Source organism: Etheostoma spectabile, chromosome 4 (genome assembly GCF_008692095.1).
Source record: "Etheostoma spectabile isolate EspeVRDwgs_2016 chromosome 4, UIUC_Espe_1.0, whole genome shotgun sequence".
NCBI classification, from domain to species: domain Eukaryota; kingdom Metazoa; phylum Chordata; class Actinopteri; order Perciformes; family Percidae; genus Etheostoma; species Etheostoma spectabile.
Window position 1 is genome coordinate 11,279,447 of NC_045736.1, and position 17,322 is coordinate 11,296,768.

At 37.1% G+C, this 17,322-nt stretch overlaps 1 protein-coding gene and 1 long non-coding RNA gene across 4 annotated transcripts in view; one reads left to right on the top strand and one right to left on the bottom strand.

Annotated features, from left to right (window-relative positions):
* igfn1.4 (immunoglobulin like and fibronectin type III domain containing 1, tandem duplicate 4) overlaps positions 1-15,374 on the bottom strand; it is a 23,460-nt gene extending 8,086 nt beyond the window's left edge. Inside the window, exons 1-13 of one of the 3 annotated variants that reach the window (XM_032513366.1) lie at positions 15,156-15,374; positions 10,122-10,212; positions 8,146-8,172; positions 7,582-7,704; positions 6,622-6,761; positions 4,843-4,942; positions 4,525-4,606; positions 4,244-4,436; positions 3,962-4,075; positions 3,390-3,558; positions 2,942-3,214; positions 2,517-2,753; positions 2,099-2,158 (exon numbers count right to left, since the gene is read on the bottom strand). In XM_032513366.1, coding sequence (XP_032369257.1) covers positions 2,099-2,158; positions 2,517-2,753; positions 2,942-3,214; positions 3,390-3,558; positions 3,962-4,075; positions 4,244-4,436; positions 4,525-4,606; positions 4,843-4,942; positions 6,622-6,761; positions 7,582-7,704; positions 8,146-8,172; positions 10,122-10,167 — 1,564 coding nt within the window. In that variant the 5' untranslated portion in view covers positions 10,168-10,212; positions 15,156-15,374. The remainder of the gene's footprint in view (positions 1-2,098; positions 2,159-2,516; positions 2,754-2,941; positions 3,215-3,389; positions 3,559-3,961; positions 4,076-4,243; positions 4,437-4,524; positions 4,607-4,842; positions 4,943-6,621; positions 6,762-7,581; positions 7,705-8,145; positions 8,173-10,121; positions 10,213-15,155) is intronic. The other 2 variants (XM_032513367.1, XM_032513368.1) reach the window with 2 other exon arrangements.
* The window catches only part of LOC116687766 (uncharacterized), a 60,227-nt gene that overhangs the window by 6,062 nt on the left and 36,843 nt on the right, over positions 1-17,322 (top strand). The window lies entirely within an intron of this gene.

The following is a 17,322-nucleotide window of genomic DNA, read 5'->3' on the forward strand; positions in this document are numbered from 1 at the left end:
CAAAATACTGAATGAAGTTCAGAAAGAATAAAGAACGCAAAGTCTGATGATATCATTCACGTGCATATTAAGTACCCATGTGGATTTACTGATCAAGCAGAGAAGATGGTTTGTTTACACCAGCAGCTAAATTCACACGATTTTGTCCAAATTTAAAGACTTGTGGATAACTACAACAGTCAAAACAGTTGGACTACACACTGGATTGAAATATTGCTTTATGCGTGTTTATGCCCTTTAGGCTGATAAGAGACATTGAGCTAACACTGCTATTCCAAAAATCAGCGGTGACGTTTACGGGCAACAGGCTGCTGATGTGGTTTTTCACAAAGCAGCTTTGGATGTGGTGACTGCTGCAAATCTCTCAGCTCCAGTACACTGAGAAGATGTTGAAAACCTAGTATTATTAACAACATGGCTGGTCATCAAGCGCAATTAGACATTGGGCAAGAGCATAGTTATTTTTTTTAAATCTCCAAACGGCTGGCATCGCTCCTTTTCCGTCCCCTATACCTGCTTGACGGAGAAGTTAGTGTCACAATGCCACAAGTGGTATCGGGTGTGGTAGTATTGGGGTATTTTTTGACTACAAGTACGAGTACATGCGTACATTGCACAATGGCATCGGACCGATACTGGTATTGGTGCATGGCTATATTAATGTTTAGCAGAGACCTTAATTTAGAAAGTGAATACATGTAAATACTGTATCATGTCTGTGTTATTAACTGTTCCAACCAGTCTGCACATACAAAGATACTAAAGCTATACTAACATTAACATAATACTAGACATAATACTACGACGGATCAGCAACAGGCATGTTTCAGATCTCTGGCCGATGATTTCCATATGGCAGTGAAAGTAATGAGTGTCTGCTTTTTTAAAGGTATCACCCAGTATGAGCGTTTGCCCCATGTTGGCTGGGTTCGAATCCGACCTGTGGACCTTTGCTGGTGTCATCCCCCCCCCCCCCCCATTCTCTCCCCCTTTCATGTCCATCCACATAATAAGGGAAAAGCCCTAAAAATAATCTTAAAAAAAAAAAAAAAAAGTTACAGCATGTTTTGAAAAATAGTTTGATACGTATAAAATGGGCTAAGACATGCAGAGGCACTGGTATGGTGCCTAGATTTCTTTGTACCTAACAGTAGTGGAATGCAACTATTCAAGTACTGTACTTAAACACAAATGTGAGGTACTTGTACTTTACTTTGCTCTTCTTTTCATGCCACTTTCTGCTTTGACGCCTCTACATTTTAGAGATATATGATGTAGTTTTTACTCCACCACATTAATCTGACAGCCTTAGTTCCTTTATAAATTAAGATTTTTGCACACAAAACACATATAGTTCATAAAATATGTTGTATTTGAATTGAAGAACCCAAAATATATATGCCTACAGTTACAACTGAAATTGATAGTCGATTAAAGACTTGATTTTGATTTGATTTTTGATGACAGTTGATTGACAGAACTGTTTTGATTGCTTCCATTTTCCAAAATGTGACGATTTTTTTGCTTTGAGTACTTTTACTTTTAATACTTTAAGTACATTTTCCTGATGATACTTACATACTTTGACTCAAGTAATAATTTTAATGCAAGATATTTACTTGTAACAATGTATTTTTACAGTGTGGTATTTGTACTTTTACTTAAGTAAAGGATCTGAATACTTTTTCCACCACTGGTCCCTAACCAGTTGATGCTCCTTAATTTGTAAATATGATGAAGTTTAAGTAAGTTGTAAGGTGTAAATAATCTGCATTTATTAATGTCCATGTTGCAATACTCAACAAATTTTTCAGGACAAGATATCAAGTACTAAAACACAAAAGTGACATTTATCAGTCAGCAAAGTGCAGACCACAGTACATGGCAGAGTAGAAGCATGGTAACCTGTCTGCTTAGCCATCCTAAGAATATTGATTGTATCGGTAAATCTTAAAGAGCTAAATACTATTAAGCAAAACCTGACCTTAAAGAGGCAGACAATCACATAATGAGCAGACAACATAACATTAAAACATTACAGTAACCCCAGCGGAGGGACAAACAACATGTTTAATCCACATGTTTTTAGGTTTCTTACCAGTGCTGACTACCTCCACAGCGGGTGGGTCCGCCACTGCTGCTGGTTCGTTTTCGATTTCTATCAACCATTAAAACTGGTTAACGGTTGCCATATGAACAAATGTTCACAGCTACTACAATGTGCAAATAGAGACATTAAAAATTTGTGAACTTTCCCCCAAACCATTGCAGTTTCAGAAATTATTTGGACTTAATGAAATCCTAAATATGACTATACTGTTGATGCCCAGGGTTTCATAAGATGTTCCAATTAATGAAGGAAAAAGGTAATGACAGAACCACATAGAAAAATATTTGTCAAAAATTACAGTTTCGATGATCACATTAGTATTAGCCTCAAACTAAAATTCAGGAGTTTTCAATATGGCTTCCTTGTTGTGTGTGTGTGTGTGTGTGTGTGTGGTCGGCTTTCTTACTTGGCTCAGGGTCTTCCGGTGCCTTAGGTTCAGCCTTCGTGGGTGCAGGAGCTGGAGGGGTTTCAGGTGGAGGTGGAGGTGCAGCTGCTGCAGCTTTAATCTGTTCTTTTTTTTCCTCTCTCTGTTTCTCTAATTTTACTTGCTGCTCTTCGGCAATTTTCTGTAGATCTATCCCAGATCCTCCTGCCCTTGTTGTTTTTCTTACCGATTTTTTGCCCTTTTCTGCATTTTTATCAGCTGAATTGGAGAAAAAGAAAAAGCACACCTAAAAATGCCTTATTGTAACATGAAAGCAGTAATTGGTAATATGTATCTGGCATATCGTTCCTTTTATTATTATTCCATTGCAGTCTATCTAAAAACTCTATCTTAACTATTACTTAATCTGATCATGTAAGTGTTTTGTGTGAAATATAAAAGCTTACCTTCAACGATAAGCCATGCATTGCAAGATTTTATTCCTGCACAGCAGGAATAAATTCCTTTGTCTACTATCATGCAGTCTTTGACCACCAGCCTGTGAATGAGCTTGTCTTCTGAAACCTCGATGTCATATTTATCGCTTTGTTCCAACGGTAAATTCTTGCCAAACCACAAAATCTTGGAGAATGGATTTGACAAGACGCACTCAAAAACAGCATCTTCTCTCTCTACTGCCTTCACTTCCTGAATTTTCACCAGGAAATCCACCATAGGGACTGAAACATAACAGGCAATCCATTTTAGATTAACATTTTTAGTTACAGTATATCCACATGAATGATCTATGTTTTTTTTTTAACAGGGCTATTTTGCATTGCGCATCAAAAACATTTTCTTCCATTGCTTTAATTAGGGATACTAATTTGTTTTGTCTGCAAGTGTAAAACTTACTTTTAAATTCAGTGGAAAAGATATTCACATCCTCTACATCCAACTGGTACAGTCCAGCATCATCAGGCATGAGGTCTCTCAAACTGAAAATGTACTTTTTCCCCACTTTGTTGAGGCTATGCTTCATTTTGTCTCCCAATTCCTTTGTATATGGAATCATTACACCATCCTGTGGGGAAATATACAATGTGATTTCTTATTGGGATACTTCAAATTGTGCCTGCAAAACATAGATTCACAGAACATTCATTTAAGTAAAATGAAAAGCATCATAGCAGGACTTCATCAAACATTTTCAAACTCATAGCCGTGAGCTCTAGCATACTGTAAACTAATAATATATGGACCCATTGATGTTGGGCCATCTCTCTGTCCATCCAGCCCTGACTCCAGTGCAAGATATATTGATGCATCTTTAAAGAAATAAAAAACAACAACTAATAAACTTTAATGGCAGTAAGGAATTAACAAACAGGGTCCCCCAAGAATGACTCCTTTTAATTTGTTTGGTAACTTCCTTTACTTATGTCGTTGGGCTGCTAGGCGAGTTATCATTTTGTTTTCACACTAACCTTGTATATGAATATGGAGCTGCTTGGTTCAATAAGGTCCATGTCAATCTCAAAGGAAGCAGTACCATCTGCTTTGACCTCAATAGGTTTCAGGTTAGACAGGCTTTTGATGAACTGGGACAAACGCAGAATAAGAAATAAATATCAAGCAGAAAGCAGCTTTAGCTTGTTTTGTACTTACTGGTTAATCAATTACAGAATTGCCCTTTTTTTTTAAATGTATCTAAATAGCTTCAAACCTCAATTTTATTTCTATATTTGTTTACACCACAAATGACAAACCTGAGCTTGTTCTTCTTCTCTTTCTTGCTTCATTTCGTTAAGTTTCTTTAACATCCAGCGAAAGTCAGTCACTCCAAACTCTGTACAGATTCCCTCATAGTCTTTCTTGTCAGCGCTAAGTAAGAGCTCCCAGAACTTAGGATCAATCTCTCCTTCTTTTCTTGCAGGTTGCTCAGATTTCGGACGGATCTTACTGTAATTTAATATAGGGATCATTTAGTGGAAGAACCACAGCAATCTCTGGAACACATACGATTGCAGCACATAGAACACAACCCCACCTTTTTCTTTTTAGGACAGTTTTAAAATTCCCATCAGAGGCTTCAGCTGCTTGGTTTTGGGCTTTGTCCTTTTTAAAACCAACTGGAAGCAGAAAAGAGGGTACTCAAATTATTACTGCAATCACATAATTAAACAACATACAAGAGGGACCGCAGGGTGATATGCACTGGAATGAGTATAAATACACTCTAGGGTATGGAGTAATCAAAAGTCAAATTTGGATCCAATTGTACTCGATTTGAAGTAGATTTGGGAGAATGCTTGATAAATTAAATTACCCTGCATGATATTATCGATAGCAAGGAGACAGCGCTTACCTGCAATCACATTTAGAACAACTGTGACCACGGCTTGTCCATATTCATTTGTGGCAAAGCATTTATAGGTATCAGCTTGATCTGACTTAACATTTGGCATCTGGAAGATATAAGACATACTAAATATTATGGGTGAAGTAGTTTTCCTTGTCAATAAGTTTTGTATTGTATAGCAGTGGTTTCCAACCTTTTTTTGTCCAGTGTGTTATGGGGTTGTCACAATATCCAAATTTTAAATGTTGATAGAATACTAGAAAAATGTCTTTTAACCCAATACCTCTTTTAATACCAGGGCAAAAAGACAAAAAAAGTCACTTTTAGATGGCAGAAGGGTACTTTACAACAACAGTTTGAGTTTCTAGAGTTTACAAGGTGCACCTGAATGCACATTGAGTTCATGAGGTGTCCCTAAATGCACCATAAAGTTCCCTTTACTGTTTGTTGTTTACATAACTTAGGCAAAATGTTGAATCACGAGTGACTTCAGGGAAGCAGGATTATGAATTTCTGTTGTTTCTTTATCACCGTTTAAAACGTGGTATCGAAAAAGTATTATGTCAGAATTCTATAAGTTAGGGCTGCACAATATATTGTTTTTTAAACAAACGCGGCCAAAGGCTGCTGCATATTGCAAAAGACTGGGATTTTTTGTGTTAGTTGAAAGACAGTATCGGTAGAAAACTGCACTTTAGAGTGGAAAGGTTATACTTTTTAAATGATGCCTTTCATATTTAATTCAGTGTTCAAGTTGTTCAATAAAAATGTTAAATTATTTCCTTTTGTTTTAAATTCAGAAAAGCAGAACTGAGCACACTAGTATTTGTGTTGCAAGTAACATTATTATTCAACAATGGTATTGCATATCATATTTTCCCTAATATTGTCCAGCCTTAATTGAGGTATTGATACTTTACTTTTGACAACCTCAGTGTGTTATATACCCACTCAGCCCCATCTGATTAGCTCAAGTAACATCACCTGTTAATTCCATACATTCCAATCCTATGTAGTTTTTATGCATTTGCTATTGGTTATCGGGTCAACTCACTCAGGTTGATTGGCTGACTATGTAGTTGGCCTCATATATCTAATTTATTGGTTATTTCAAACAGTAAAGATCAGCCTGACACCAGCAAACCTATTCATGTGTTTATTTTTCTCCTAAATGCCAAAGTGTGAATGTAGTTTTTTTTTATCAAATCATAATTGCTATTTTTTTTCCCCCAATTTAGCTGAGCTACTCAAATCTTTCCCTGTACCCCTGGCAACTGCTCAGGAACCCACTAGGGTCATAGTCCTGGTTTTGAATTACTGCTCTGCAGTATGCAATGAATAGGAATATAAAGATATATCCCTTTGTGACAAATTGCACACGGCAGACCAATTTGATTGAAATACTCTAGAACAGTTACAGGCTTTTCTTACTGCTTGATTGGTAGATGGCCTCCTGAGGTGTAACCACATGCCTTTAATTTGACTATTTCAATTTCTAACAGCTGTGAGTTGACAGGATATGTGGGTGGAAGTGCCCAGACCATTTTATTAAACTGACTGGAGGGTTGAGCATCCTCTCAGGATAAGTGAAATCCCCATATTGTAGAAAACGTACGTGGCCGAGCAAAGTGATGGGTCAGAAGACTGGACGGCATTGGTGCCATCAAATAGCTTCACCTTTTTCGTCATCCTTTCTCTGTCTATTTTTCTCTTTGCTAATTTTACTGGTCCTTTACACATCCGCATGTTGCTATAGTATCACTGCGGTTTGGTAGCCTGTATCACCTCAAATGTATGCTCATTGGAATTGGGATCGTATTTGGTCTGATATCTTGACGTATCAGACACATCTCCATTATTTCTGCTCCATGTTACAGTTGGCTGTGGGTCTCCAGTGACAATTGCTTTGAAAAAAGCAAATTTACCTGTAAAAAACAAAAAAGACCATCAAGATTACTTCATATTCTTATTTACTGGAAACAGAAGGAACAGATGCAAATATATATATATTTTAATTGTCTGTTATTTTGTATGATTATTGAATGTAAGGGATGCACCAATCTGACTTTTTCAGTCCTGATATCAATACCGATTCCTGGGCTTTGTGTATCTGTTGATACCCGATACCGATCCAATACCGCTGTGGAATGAATAATAAACTGCATACCTTCCACCTTATACCTTCCTTCCACCATGTGGCAGAGACTAAAGGCACCAGACTTTTCTAACTAAACATTACCTTTCTAACTAAGACAAAAAAACAGATGTAATGTATTGAATTCTTATTTATTTGTTGTTTAAAAAGCAATTGTGCATTTAAATCAAAAATAGAATGTAATCAAACTTCTTAAAACAACTTGAAATAAAATGTAGCAGTATAATAGTGTATTGGTCAAACATACAATTGTAGTCAAATGGTAACCAAACATTGGAAAAACTGGATCGGCCCATGGATTGGTTAAGTTTTCTGATCCCTGATCGATTGTCAATATTGGGGCTGATATCTGATCTTAATATTGGATCAGCGTACCCTTAGAATCCTGGTTTTAAAGTAAAGTCTGTATGTGTTTAATTGTATCTGACTGCCATAGGAGTCTGGCTGTAGAATGGCAGGACTCTGCTCCTACTGCCTTATTGCACAAAAGTCATGGATCATCTAATCCATTATGCAGAATCATGGAAATTCCACCGTGGAATATTTCGTGATATTAACGTTTAACATTATTCTTATACTATCAATCCTACCCTCTTGGATGGTCAAAGCAATTGGCTTGCGGGTGAAGTCTGGATGGCTCTTTCCCTCTGGCAGGGTCTCGATAAACTGTGTAATCATCACCCCAGGGACCCTAGATTTTTTTTTGATCCCCACTGTTGGCATTGGAAAATGAAATGTCAGTGATAACATAATTGGCACTTCAAAAAAGAACCATGATCATATCAAACCCATCAAAACCTGTTTTGTGATCAAATCACCCTCATAAACCATGCCAAAACACATTCTAATACACAAGGTATTAGAATGTTTAATGTTACTCACTTTATAGGTTATTTATCATTATAGAAGGCTCTCTTGTTCAATACATTTACATTTCAATTACTTTATCCTGTTAACCTTTATTCTTCAGAATCCATGCCTAAAATTCAACTTGAGAACAGATATGTAGTGATACACCTACATATCTACGCACAAAATGTGTACGCTCTTACAGCATATTAATAAACCCATTGTATTTCAGTTCTCCATGCCTTTGAGAGCAGCCACTGGGGGGAAATATAGCTAATGACAGCTTCTCTGTCTGCTAAGCCTACCTTCTTTACCATTCTCTGCATCAGGAGCTGATAAAGAACACACATGTCAGCATGGTATAAACATGTTTTCAATATGTAATATATTTACTAAAATAAATCAAAAAGTGACCCCAATTCATCATCAGATATTAAGGAAACATCCTAAGTTGAAATAGTATCTTTTCTGACAACAATGCTAATGCCAGTATTTTCTCCTTTTGAAATTTCCATTCACACGATGGAATTTCTGTTTGTGTTTTGGCCTGTGTTGGGATCAACTGCCCAGTTTGACAGCCAGGCCGGTTTGTCAAATATACAGGTAAAAATGTAAACCCAGCGCACTACAGCTGTAATGTTAATACAGCCATGAAAGTAGAAAACAACAAAAAGAATCCACAGGGATATATTCAGCCCGACCTAAAAAAAAAACGGCATGTTTCTAACCGCTGTGTGACCAGAGACAAAACCCGGGTAAATATTGGAGATGTATTTGAAAGATGGAGACAGCTTAGAGCCAAAAATGGACGCAGAGTTGGCTAACTTCCTCTAGAAAAAGTATGTAGTAGCTACAGGCTAATTTATCACGGCTACAAGATACGCTACGGGCCTTTTGTGTCATTTCAACATTTGTGTACTCACGTTGAATTATTTAGCGAGAGTATCCGAGTTGGTAACTCGCAAAAACAAATGAGACACCGGCAGTAAAGTGATCCCGACTGGTCCTGGCTAACGCCACAATGCTAACCCCGCTAAATGCTAACATAACCGGAGGACCAGGCAGGCGGGCCACGGCTGTTTACAATGTGTAACTTGTTCTGCGGCTGTAGCCGACGATGGTGAGTTATTTTAAGCTTAGAAAGGGGGCTGTATATAGGGAAGAGAGGACTTTGAGTTTGCAGTGTGTTTAGCAATTTTTGCCGTAATTCTAAGCCAATAAAGTGTGTATTTCAGTCGGGTGGAGAGGACGGCAAGGTAGTGTTATTTTTAGCGGTTCCTACTGTAATTCTAAGCCTAGGAAGTGTGTCTGTCCATCAGGTACAGAGCTCCATGTGAGCACGGGCTTCTGTGACTGTCATTGTAGCCAGCATCTAGCGTTAGCTACTCTGCTGTGCTGCAAAAGTACTGTCTGGCTATGTGAGAGAAGTGTCTAGCAACGTTGTTGTGGATGCAAAACGAGACTATGGATGCTGCGGCCTCAGCCTGGCAAAAGTGAACTTTGAGTCCGGGGAGGAGGGGGCGGGGGAGAAAACTCTGTCCAGTATTTTGAATTTGAACTGCGGTAACTATTTTAAACACTCGCTGTCAGTATTACATATTGCACCTTAAAAAATAAAAATGAGGGACAGGAAAAAGAAGAAAAACAACTACTGTAGAGTAGCATTTGGTGCAGTACAGGTACTGTAATGTTTTAAGCGTCTGTCCATGTCAGATTGCAGCAGTATGCAATGAGATAAGTGCACTGTAACGTATCAATGCAAAACAAAACAAATAAGTATGGAAAATGTCTGATTCTCATTTTCAGGTGCACTGAAGCATTAACCCTGTTAACAGTCTTTAGTAGACCTTGTGAAGTCTAAACATGGTTGTTAATGGACAAATTGCAGCCTTGAACTTTCTGAAAAAAGTCAGCCTGATTTAGGTAGTGTCACAAGGGAAGGCAGCTGAAGTCTAAATAGCAAGTAATTGACCATTTAAAGCATCTGCCAGACAGAAATACACACATAATTCAAACAGTTCAAAGATAGTCACAATTTGCTTTAGCTGTGACCATAAATAGATATCCTTGCCAACCTCATTCTATCAATTCTGTTTTAATTCAAGACTGATCTGAAAATGTGTCATCTTGTCTGTCTGTCAAGAAATCAGACTCATTGAAACTACTTTGTCACCTCTTTGTCTCTAATTTGTCTTCAGGGTTTTTTGTGGGGAAAGAACAAAAATAAACTTGACATTGGACATTCCTCCTGTAGAAAATGAGATCACCCTTTAGTGTGTACCTTGGCCAGTGGCTGTCCCCTCCGTCACTTTTGATTTTCTAAACATCTTGAGTCCTTTGATTCCTGGATGGATTCAGCAAGATTTCCCCAACTGCAATAGATAATGGAAGGCATTTAACTACAGTATTTATGGCTCTGCAGAATAATTTTCTTTTTTCTTTTCGGAAAACAATGAATAATTCACTGGTAGCTTCCAAGTGCTTCTTTGCCATAATATCATTGGAAATGTTTTTATTTGTTCAAAGATTCAGTTAAAGCAGAAGAAGCCCTGCCTGAAAGCCTCAACTGATTGCAAGAAGGTTTCTTTGACATTGAACAATTTAAGACTGTGACTGATGTGTGTTGGCCTTTACCTACACTGACTATTCATTGGCTCATTTAATGCAGAAATGTGCAGTTTGGCGGAATTTGCAAATGCACTCTTCTCCATGTACAGTATACAGTTGAGATATTGTGAAGATAATAGAAAAATGGTAAACCACCTTGGGTAACGCTGGGATTAGTTAAAATGTTGTTAATTGTTCCTAGAGGGGCTCATGTAAATATAAGAAAGGCACAGCTTCTCCAATAAGAGGCACGTACATTACAAAATGAAACACAAGTAAAAACCTATTTGGCTAGCAGACGTTTTTTTGTTTGAAAAAAGCTCTGGCAAACATGATTTTTGGCCATGCTTCAACGGGAGACTCAGCATACAGTAAACGACTTCAAACATGATCATCTGTGGCTGCACGCCATGCAGCTGCTTGCTGCGTGCTGAGTCTTCTCACAGTCCACAAAATTAAAATCCTCTTAACGTTAGAAGTGGAGTGTAGAATTTCATCAACCTCATGATGTTATTTCTTACCAGGCATGAACTTGTAACATTCAAGGGTTTATGTTGTCACTTTAAGATGCAGCATGCAGGCGTGATGTCCAAACGATTACATGCTATTCAAATTAACATTTTTATTTTATGATCTGTCAGATCTAGTCACAGCAGGGATCTCTACTAGTACATACATAGCAAGCTTTGATTACCCACATGGTGGCTAAACTTAGGATGACATATGTCACTTTGACAAAATAGCCTGATGGAACATCAATTGTAATGGAGTCAGTGTTGCTGGAGCTTAAGGAGATATCCAGACGTGTTAATATTTGTTTAGAAAGCCAACTATATCATAGACATATAAAATATATATTAAAGCAGCCACAAGGGGTATTTACTGGTTATGAAAGTCTCAATTTAATACTGATGTCTCTATTTGCCCTACATTAGCAAAGCAGGCCATCAGGGAGAAGATTGGCTAAAAAGAGCCTTTGTTTACATTTCCCAGACAAACTTTTGCAGTAAGTAATACGTTAGTCAGTTAAAAGGAAGCAGGAGGAGATTTTTCCTTAGAGAATTGTATTTTTGACGTTTAATTTTGGGGTTATGGCTGATTCTGGGGCAGGATCAGCAAAGAGATTTAAAAAAAAAAAAAAAGCATTGACCTGATACCAAAACCAAAACAAAAAAAAAAACAGCTCTAAGGGACAGTGATAGAGTACAGGCCAAAAAAATGAGCCAACCTTGGTCATTCAACACATTGAGAAAAAATGCAGGATTTAAAGGGTTCAAAACCACTCCTAATAGGGCCCTCTTCCTTCTAGACAGGTATTTATTTATTTATTTGTTTGTTTACAAAATACATTGGAAGATGTGGTTTTACATCCATAAATGAATTTACCATTGTGGCTTGTTTAACCTTCGTCATATTACTGTTACTAATCTTACATAACCACAAATGAATACATAACCTAATCACTAATTGTCCTGCAAACAAGTGTTAAAATGAATAGTTTTTTTATATACTCACTCCCAAAAAATGCATATGCAAGCCAGATCAACATGAGGCAGTGGTGTTCATGAAAACACCAGCGGTATTGTCCACAGGGGCCGCCAAAAGCAACACAAAATGAAACTTCCTAGGAATTGCTTTAACTTCACATGACTGAGATGTATAATTGTACTGACTTCCAAAAAAACCTTTCACTCTCCAATTCTGCTTCTTGCACGATGAATTTAGGAGTTAAATATAACTGTGTAAGACACAATCCCACCAATGCAAGTAACATCTGTTATTGTCATTGTATATTCATCTTATAAAGATTTATAAAGTTACAGTACAATGTTTGACTTGAAGTTAGTAGTTAATATGTATTGTCATCACTTAGAGAGATCATAATATATTGCCTTCATGAGCTCATTCCAATACTGTAAACTTCCTAATCCACTTCACCATAATCCTGTAACATTTACTGATATGACAGTGAATATTCAGCAAAATTATACATTTGTTATGCTGCTCTTAAATGTATCATTGCCAAATTTGCCAACATTGCATAGCCATTTGTATAACTTGGCTAAGTTAGTCAATCAATTTAGTAGACCCCCTAGACCAGGTACTAAAGAGAGAGAAAAACTGGGTGAATTTACCAGCATTAAATTGCTTGAAAGTTCATATTTTTCAAGTCATATTCCATTGCATGACTGATCTTAATCACAGTGTAGGTTAAAATGTTAGTTTTGTAACAAGGGTGACTGTGACAACAGGCAGATCATTGCTTGGACCTACAATGGGTTTCTGGTACAGCTGTGAGCCTTTCCTGTTGTTCCCTGTAACCTTTGTTTGGTATTTGGTACATGGCTTTGGTGGAGAAATGCTCATGTTCCCAAATATTGATTGTAATCGGCACCCACCGTTAACGCACCACACACAGACATACTTTATACTTGTAACTATTTGATTGAAAGTTGATTAAAACAATCCCATTGCAGACCGAGTCCAGGTGCATTGCTGAGATTTAACGTGAGACATTGATTGGGGAACTTAGTTTCCTAAAACTCAATATTGCTGATGGTGTCTGAACTTTGTAGCTTTTTGCAGTCATTTCACATGTAAAGACCAGTTAGACTAACAGCTCATCTGATCACACAGACAATCACAGGCTAATATACTGTACATATATTATATATATCACTAACTGCCCTTAGAGCTCAATTCAGTTAATAGTGTCGCTGATATGCTACTGCAGCTTCTTGCCATGAGGTACCTGCAAGTGTTATTTCTGAACTTTATAAGGTCAGTTAATTGAATAAGGAGCAACAGGTTTATGAGAAATGGGCCTTTTATTGACTAATACTATTAAAATAAACAATCATGATTTCTTTTTTGCATTAATTCATGTTCTAGAACACTTTTGACACTGTTGCCACAGTGTTAATAAAGTAGACTCATTGAACTTTTATTCATGTGACATGTTTGACCTCTCTCATGAATAGTATTTGTACACATCTAACACCACCCATTATAGGAGCAATGATATTCTTGGGTGTCGATGAGCCACGTCTGTGCTGAGATGAGAAAACTGGATTGTCATATGATATGTCACATGCCACATAAAACTGTGAACATCCCATCTCAAACACCTTAATATGCTTGTAAATCACTGTTGACATTACGAGCTGGTCCTAATGGTGAGTCGTAATGTGGTTAAAACTGCCCAGTGAAGCAATTTTGAACACTGTAAATCACCTTATTCTGGTTATATATATATACATATATATATATTTTAATTGTTACTGTACATGGTGACGGAAAAAGTGTTAAAAAGCTACAAATGCTGTAACTGGGTGTCACGAAAAGCAGGATCCGAGATTCTATCAGTATTTTTTTTATTGTTATTACAGTTTATACGGACTTAGTGTTATACAGTACATTCCCCCAAAAATATGGCAGTCGTATTACACTTGATACCATAAAGCCTATCTTTTTAATTTCAAAATGTAAATGACAGTTATTGGACATTAAACCTCTGTTGATCTTTACGTATCAAGACTCCATAGTCTAACAATGGCATTGTTCGACTATGCTGATTGTGAGACATTGAAAATGTTTTTTTTTTTTTTGCGCTCAACAAACATTTTGAGCTGATCTGTAGTTTTAAGACTGGCTTTGGACATGGCCTTCAAAGAAAGGCCAGCTTCGTGGAAGGGTTTGTTTTTATGGGTTACATGTGGCCCATGTTGCTGTTAACCTACCAGCTGCTTATGTGACCAGCGCTGAAATACAGCACGGGACTCATGAGAGCATCATAAAAATGATTAAAAGCTGGACACTACTAAGGGCATGTTAAAAAAGCCTGTGGCTATCTACGGGGTTGACGTTGATGCTAAGCATTTAGCTGAGAGTGGCAGGTTTACTTTATTTGGGATATTACCGAGCTCTCTTTTTGCCTCAGTTACAGAGAGATTTTTTGGTTTGCAGCAAATCTTTTTCAGTAATTTTAGAAACAGTATGAAGCTGGAACCGGGCAATGTTGTGGTAAATATAAAAAATGAATGCTTGGAGTTTGATAAAAGAAGGACGCTTCAAAAAAGATTTCTTTTAAGCTGTCAGAGAAAAAAGCCATAAAGTCATCAAAGGTAATGTTGTCGTTTTTTTGAATGGTTTTTAAATGCGCAAACTGTGTTATGGAACATACACATTGAATTATAAATATTAATAACAGACTTGCAACAAAAGTGACCACGGAAATCTAGGAGCAGTGTATTTGAACTGTGGTAGTGTAAGTATACAGTACATTAGAGCGTTTTTGCTTTTCTAAACGGGATTAAATGACTTAGATAACCTTTTGACCCCTGATTTAATTTTTGCACAAAGTTTATACCTCACAGAAATACATTTTTAAAAGTAGACATTTGAGTAACCTTTTGGGCAGAAAACTCTGGAAGACATTCTACTACATGTAAGCTTTTTAATAATGTGAATGATGGAAAAACAAAAAAATACATACAATATGCTGTACATATGAGAGCTATTAGGCCTACTCCGTTGTGTTTACTGGCAAACACTTTTCACAGTTAGCCACATTAACTCAATGTTATCTTTGGATTTAGGAGTAAATCTGCAACAGGATTAGTTCAGTGTTAAAGACTTTAGCCAGCTCTAAATACTCTACACCTCTATATAAGAGTGATGCTGTATGTAAGATGAATGATGAACTCACCTCAGTACTCCTGTGATCCTCTTGAGTGGTGCTGCTTCCCAGTATGATATTTGAGTGTTGCCTCCTTGGTCTTTAAGCTATTATATCCTTAGTGGAATGCCAATGACTCTGTCACAAGCTCCCACGTTGTCAGACATGGTCCCTGCCAGGAAAGGGGATTGCTTTTTTGTTTTTGGCATAAATCACAACCTCCAGCAAGTGGGAGGGTGGAAAGCCAAGCCTCATGGTGGGATGGCCATGCTTTTGGCTTCCTATGACAAATGCATGAGCTTCCTCATTAGTGGTCTGAAGGATATACATTTTCCATCTGAAAAAAGGATTTTAGCCCATTCTTATATCAATAAGAATATGCGCCATTGTCCACTATACTTGTGTGAAATTTTACAGTTGAGTTTGCTTTATTTTTATAATCATATGAGGTCTAATGGTAATACTAGTCCCATGCAACTAGGGATTTTGTCTTTATTTTGGCTGGTCTATTTGTCAGTTATGTCAGTCAGTATTGTCACTCTTGGATTGTTGAGCTGAAAGTAAGAACGAGAGCTGTGCGTTGACAGCCAAGTAGGTTCGTGATGACACTCTTATGAAATTACGAGTACAAAACATGTCAATATTTAGATGCACTAATGACTCCTGTTAACATTAACTAAAAATACAATGTGTTTATTGGATGACTTAGGGGTTAGGGGTCTGAAAGAGGTATATAGAGGTCTTGCATGCAACAGTTACTATAATACATGAAAACAGTAAGGCTCCTTTAAGAAGTATGATATCCTTAAATGTGTGCCACATACTTGTCTTGGGAGTGGCAGTGAATAAATCTGTCCTCAAATCTTCAAACAAAGAAAAAATGATTTTGTGAGCCTTCACAAAAAAAAAAGCAGGGAACTAGTGTCTCTTATTCTAGGCAATGGCCAACAACAATCTGTTATGTAATAAAGGCAGTATTAGGGAGTTAGTATTAGGCACCATGGTTTATCTGAAACTCATTTAAATGTCAAATTGGTTCAGCAAAAGGCTTTCTAATATATTTTGTTAAGGTATTCTAAAAAAGACGTTCCTAACTGTCGCCATTATACCAAATGGAGGAAAACAAACACTAACACATCACACCACATGCTCTATCTACAAAAGACAGGTTGCAGGTCCACTAGTATTTAATTTTTTCTTCATTAACCACATGGCTGCACAGCCCCAATTGTATTAGCTTGGTATATGACCAGCTGTGAGATGATTGTTGTTTTAACAGATGGCTGAAATAAAATAATGTGCAGTCTTTTATTTATATATATTTGAGCATATCAGGCTTCAAGGCAGCGCTTTTGTTTCCTCTTTATATTTTACCTGTACATCTGCTTTGATTTGTCAACATTATTAAGGAAGACGTTTAATTGGATGGAACAGTTTTGCTGTTACTTCACTACTACTACTAGCCAGTTCTACTTTTTGACTTTGTTTGCAGGCTAAATTCACAGGTAATACGAGTTATGATTATTTAGGAAAAGTGCTTAAGGACAGAGCAGTAAACATCTGCATTCATTTCATTCGGAATGAAAGTGACAATGATGTCTGTTATACAACAGACAATTCAGCATTGCTGGGTCAGAGCTGCGTGATAAGAAATATGAAAATAATCTTCAAATGAATTTGGATTTTATTTTGCTAGTAATATTAAAAATGTGAAATGGCACGGAGAAGTACGTTTTAATAATGTACATGTTGTACACACAATTCACCTTGAGGATATTGACTTACAGAAGTCATTCCGATTCCTTATGGAGTCTGGGTTGCTGGCACGTTAAACCACAACTCAGTTATTGTGGTCTTTGTAATAACAGAGCAATGCTTAGTTTGAGCACGACTATGTGTGTGTGGATATTTCAAGCAGAGTAATAAAAGCCGATGCATGGCTGTAGGAACTAGGACTGTTCTCAGGCATGGGAAGCTGATATGAGAGGCTTGCCATTCTTCAAGGCATTTATTGCAAAAGGTCACAAGTCAGGAGCTTTGAATTCTGTCCTGCAACACACAACATAATAAAACTACATTAAAAGTGTAATTGTCTGGCCAAGTGGTGAAAAATTATGTACAGCATCCACTTTTTTATGTTGTCAAAGGGAAGATGTCTTTTCATTTGTCAGATTGAAGGAAACCTCTTTTGTACAGT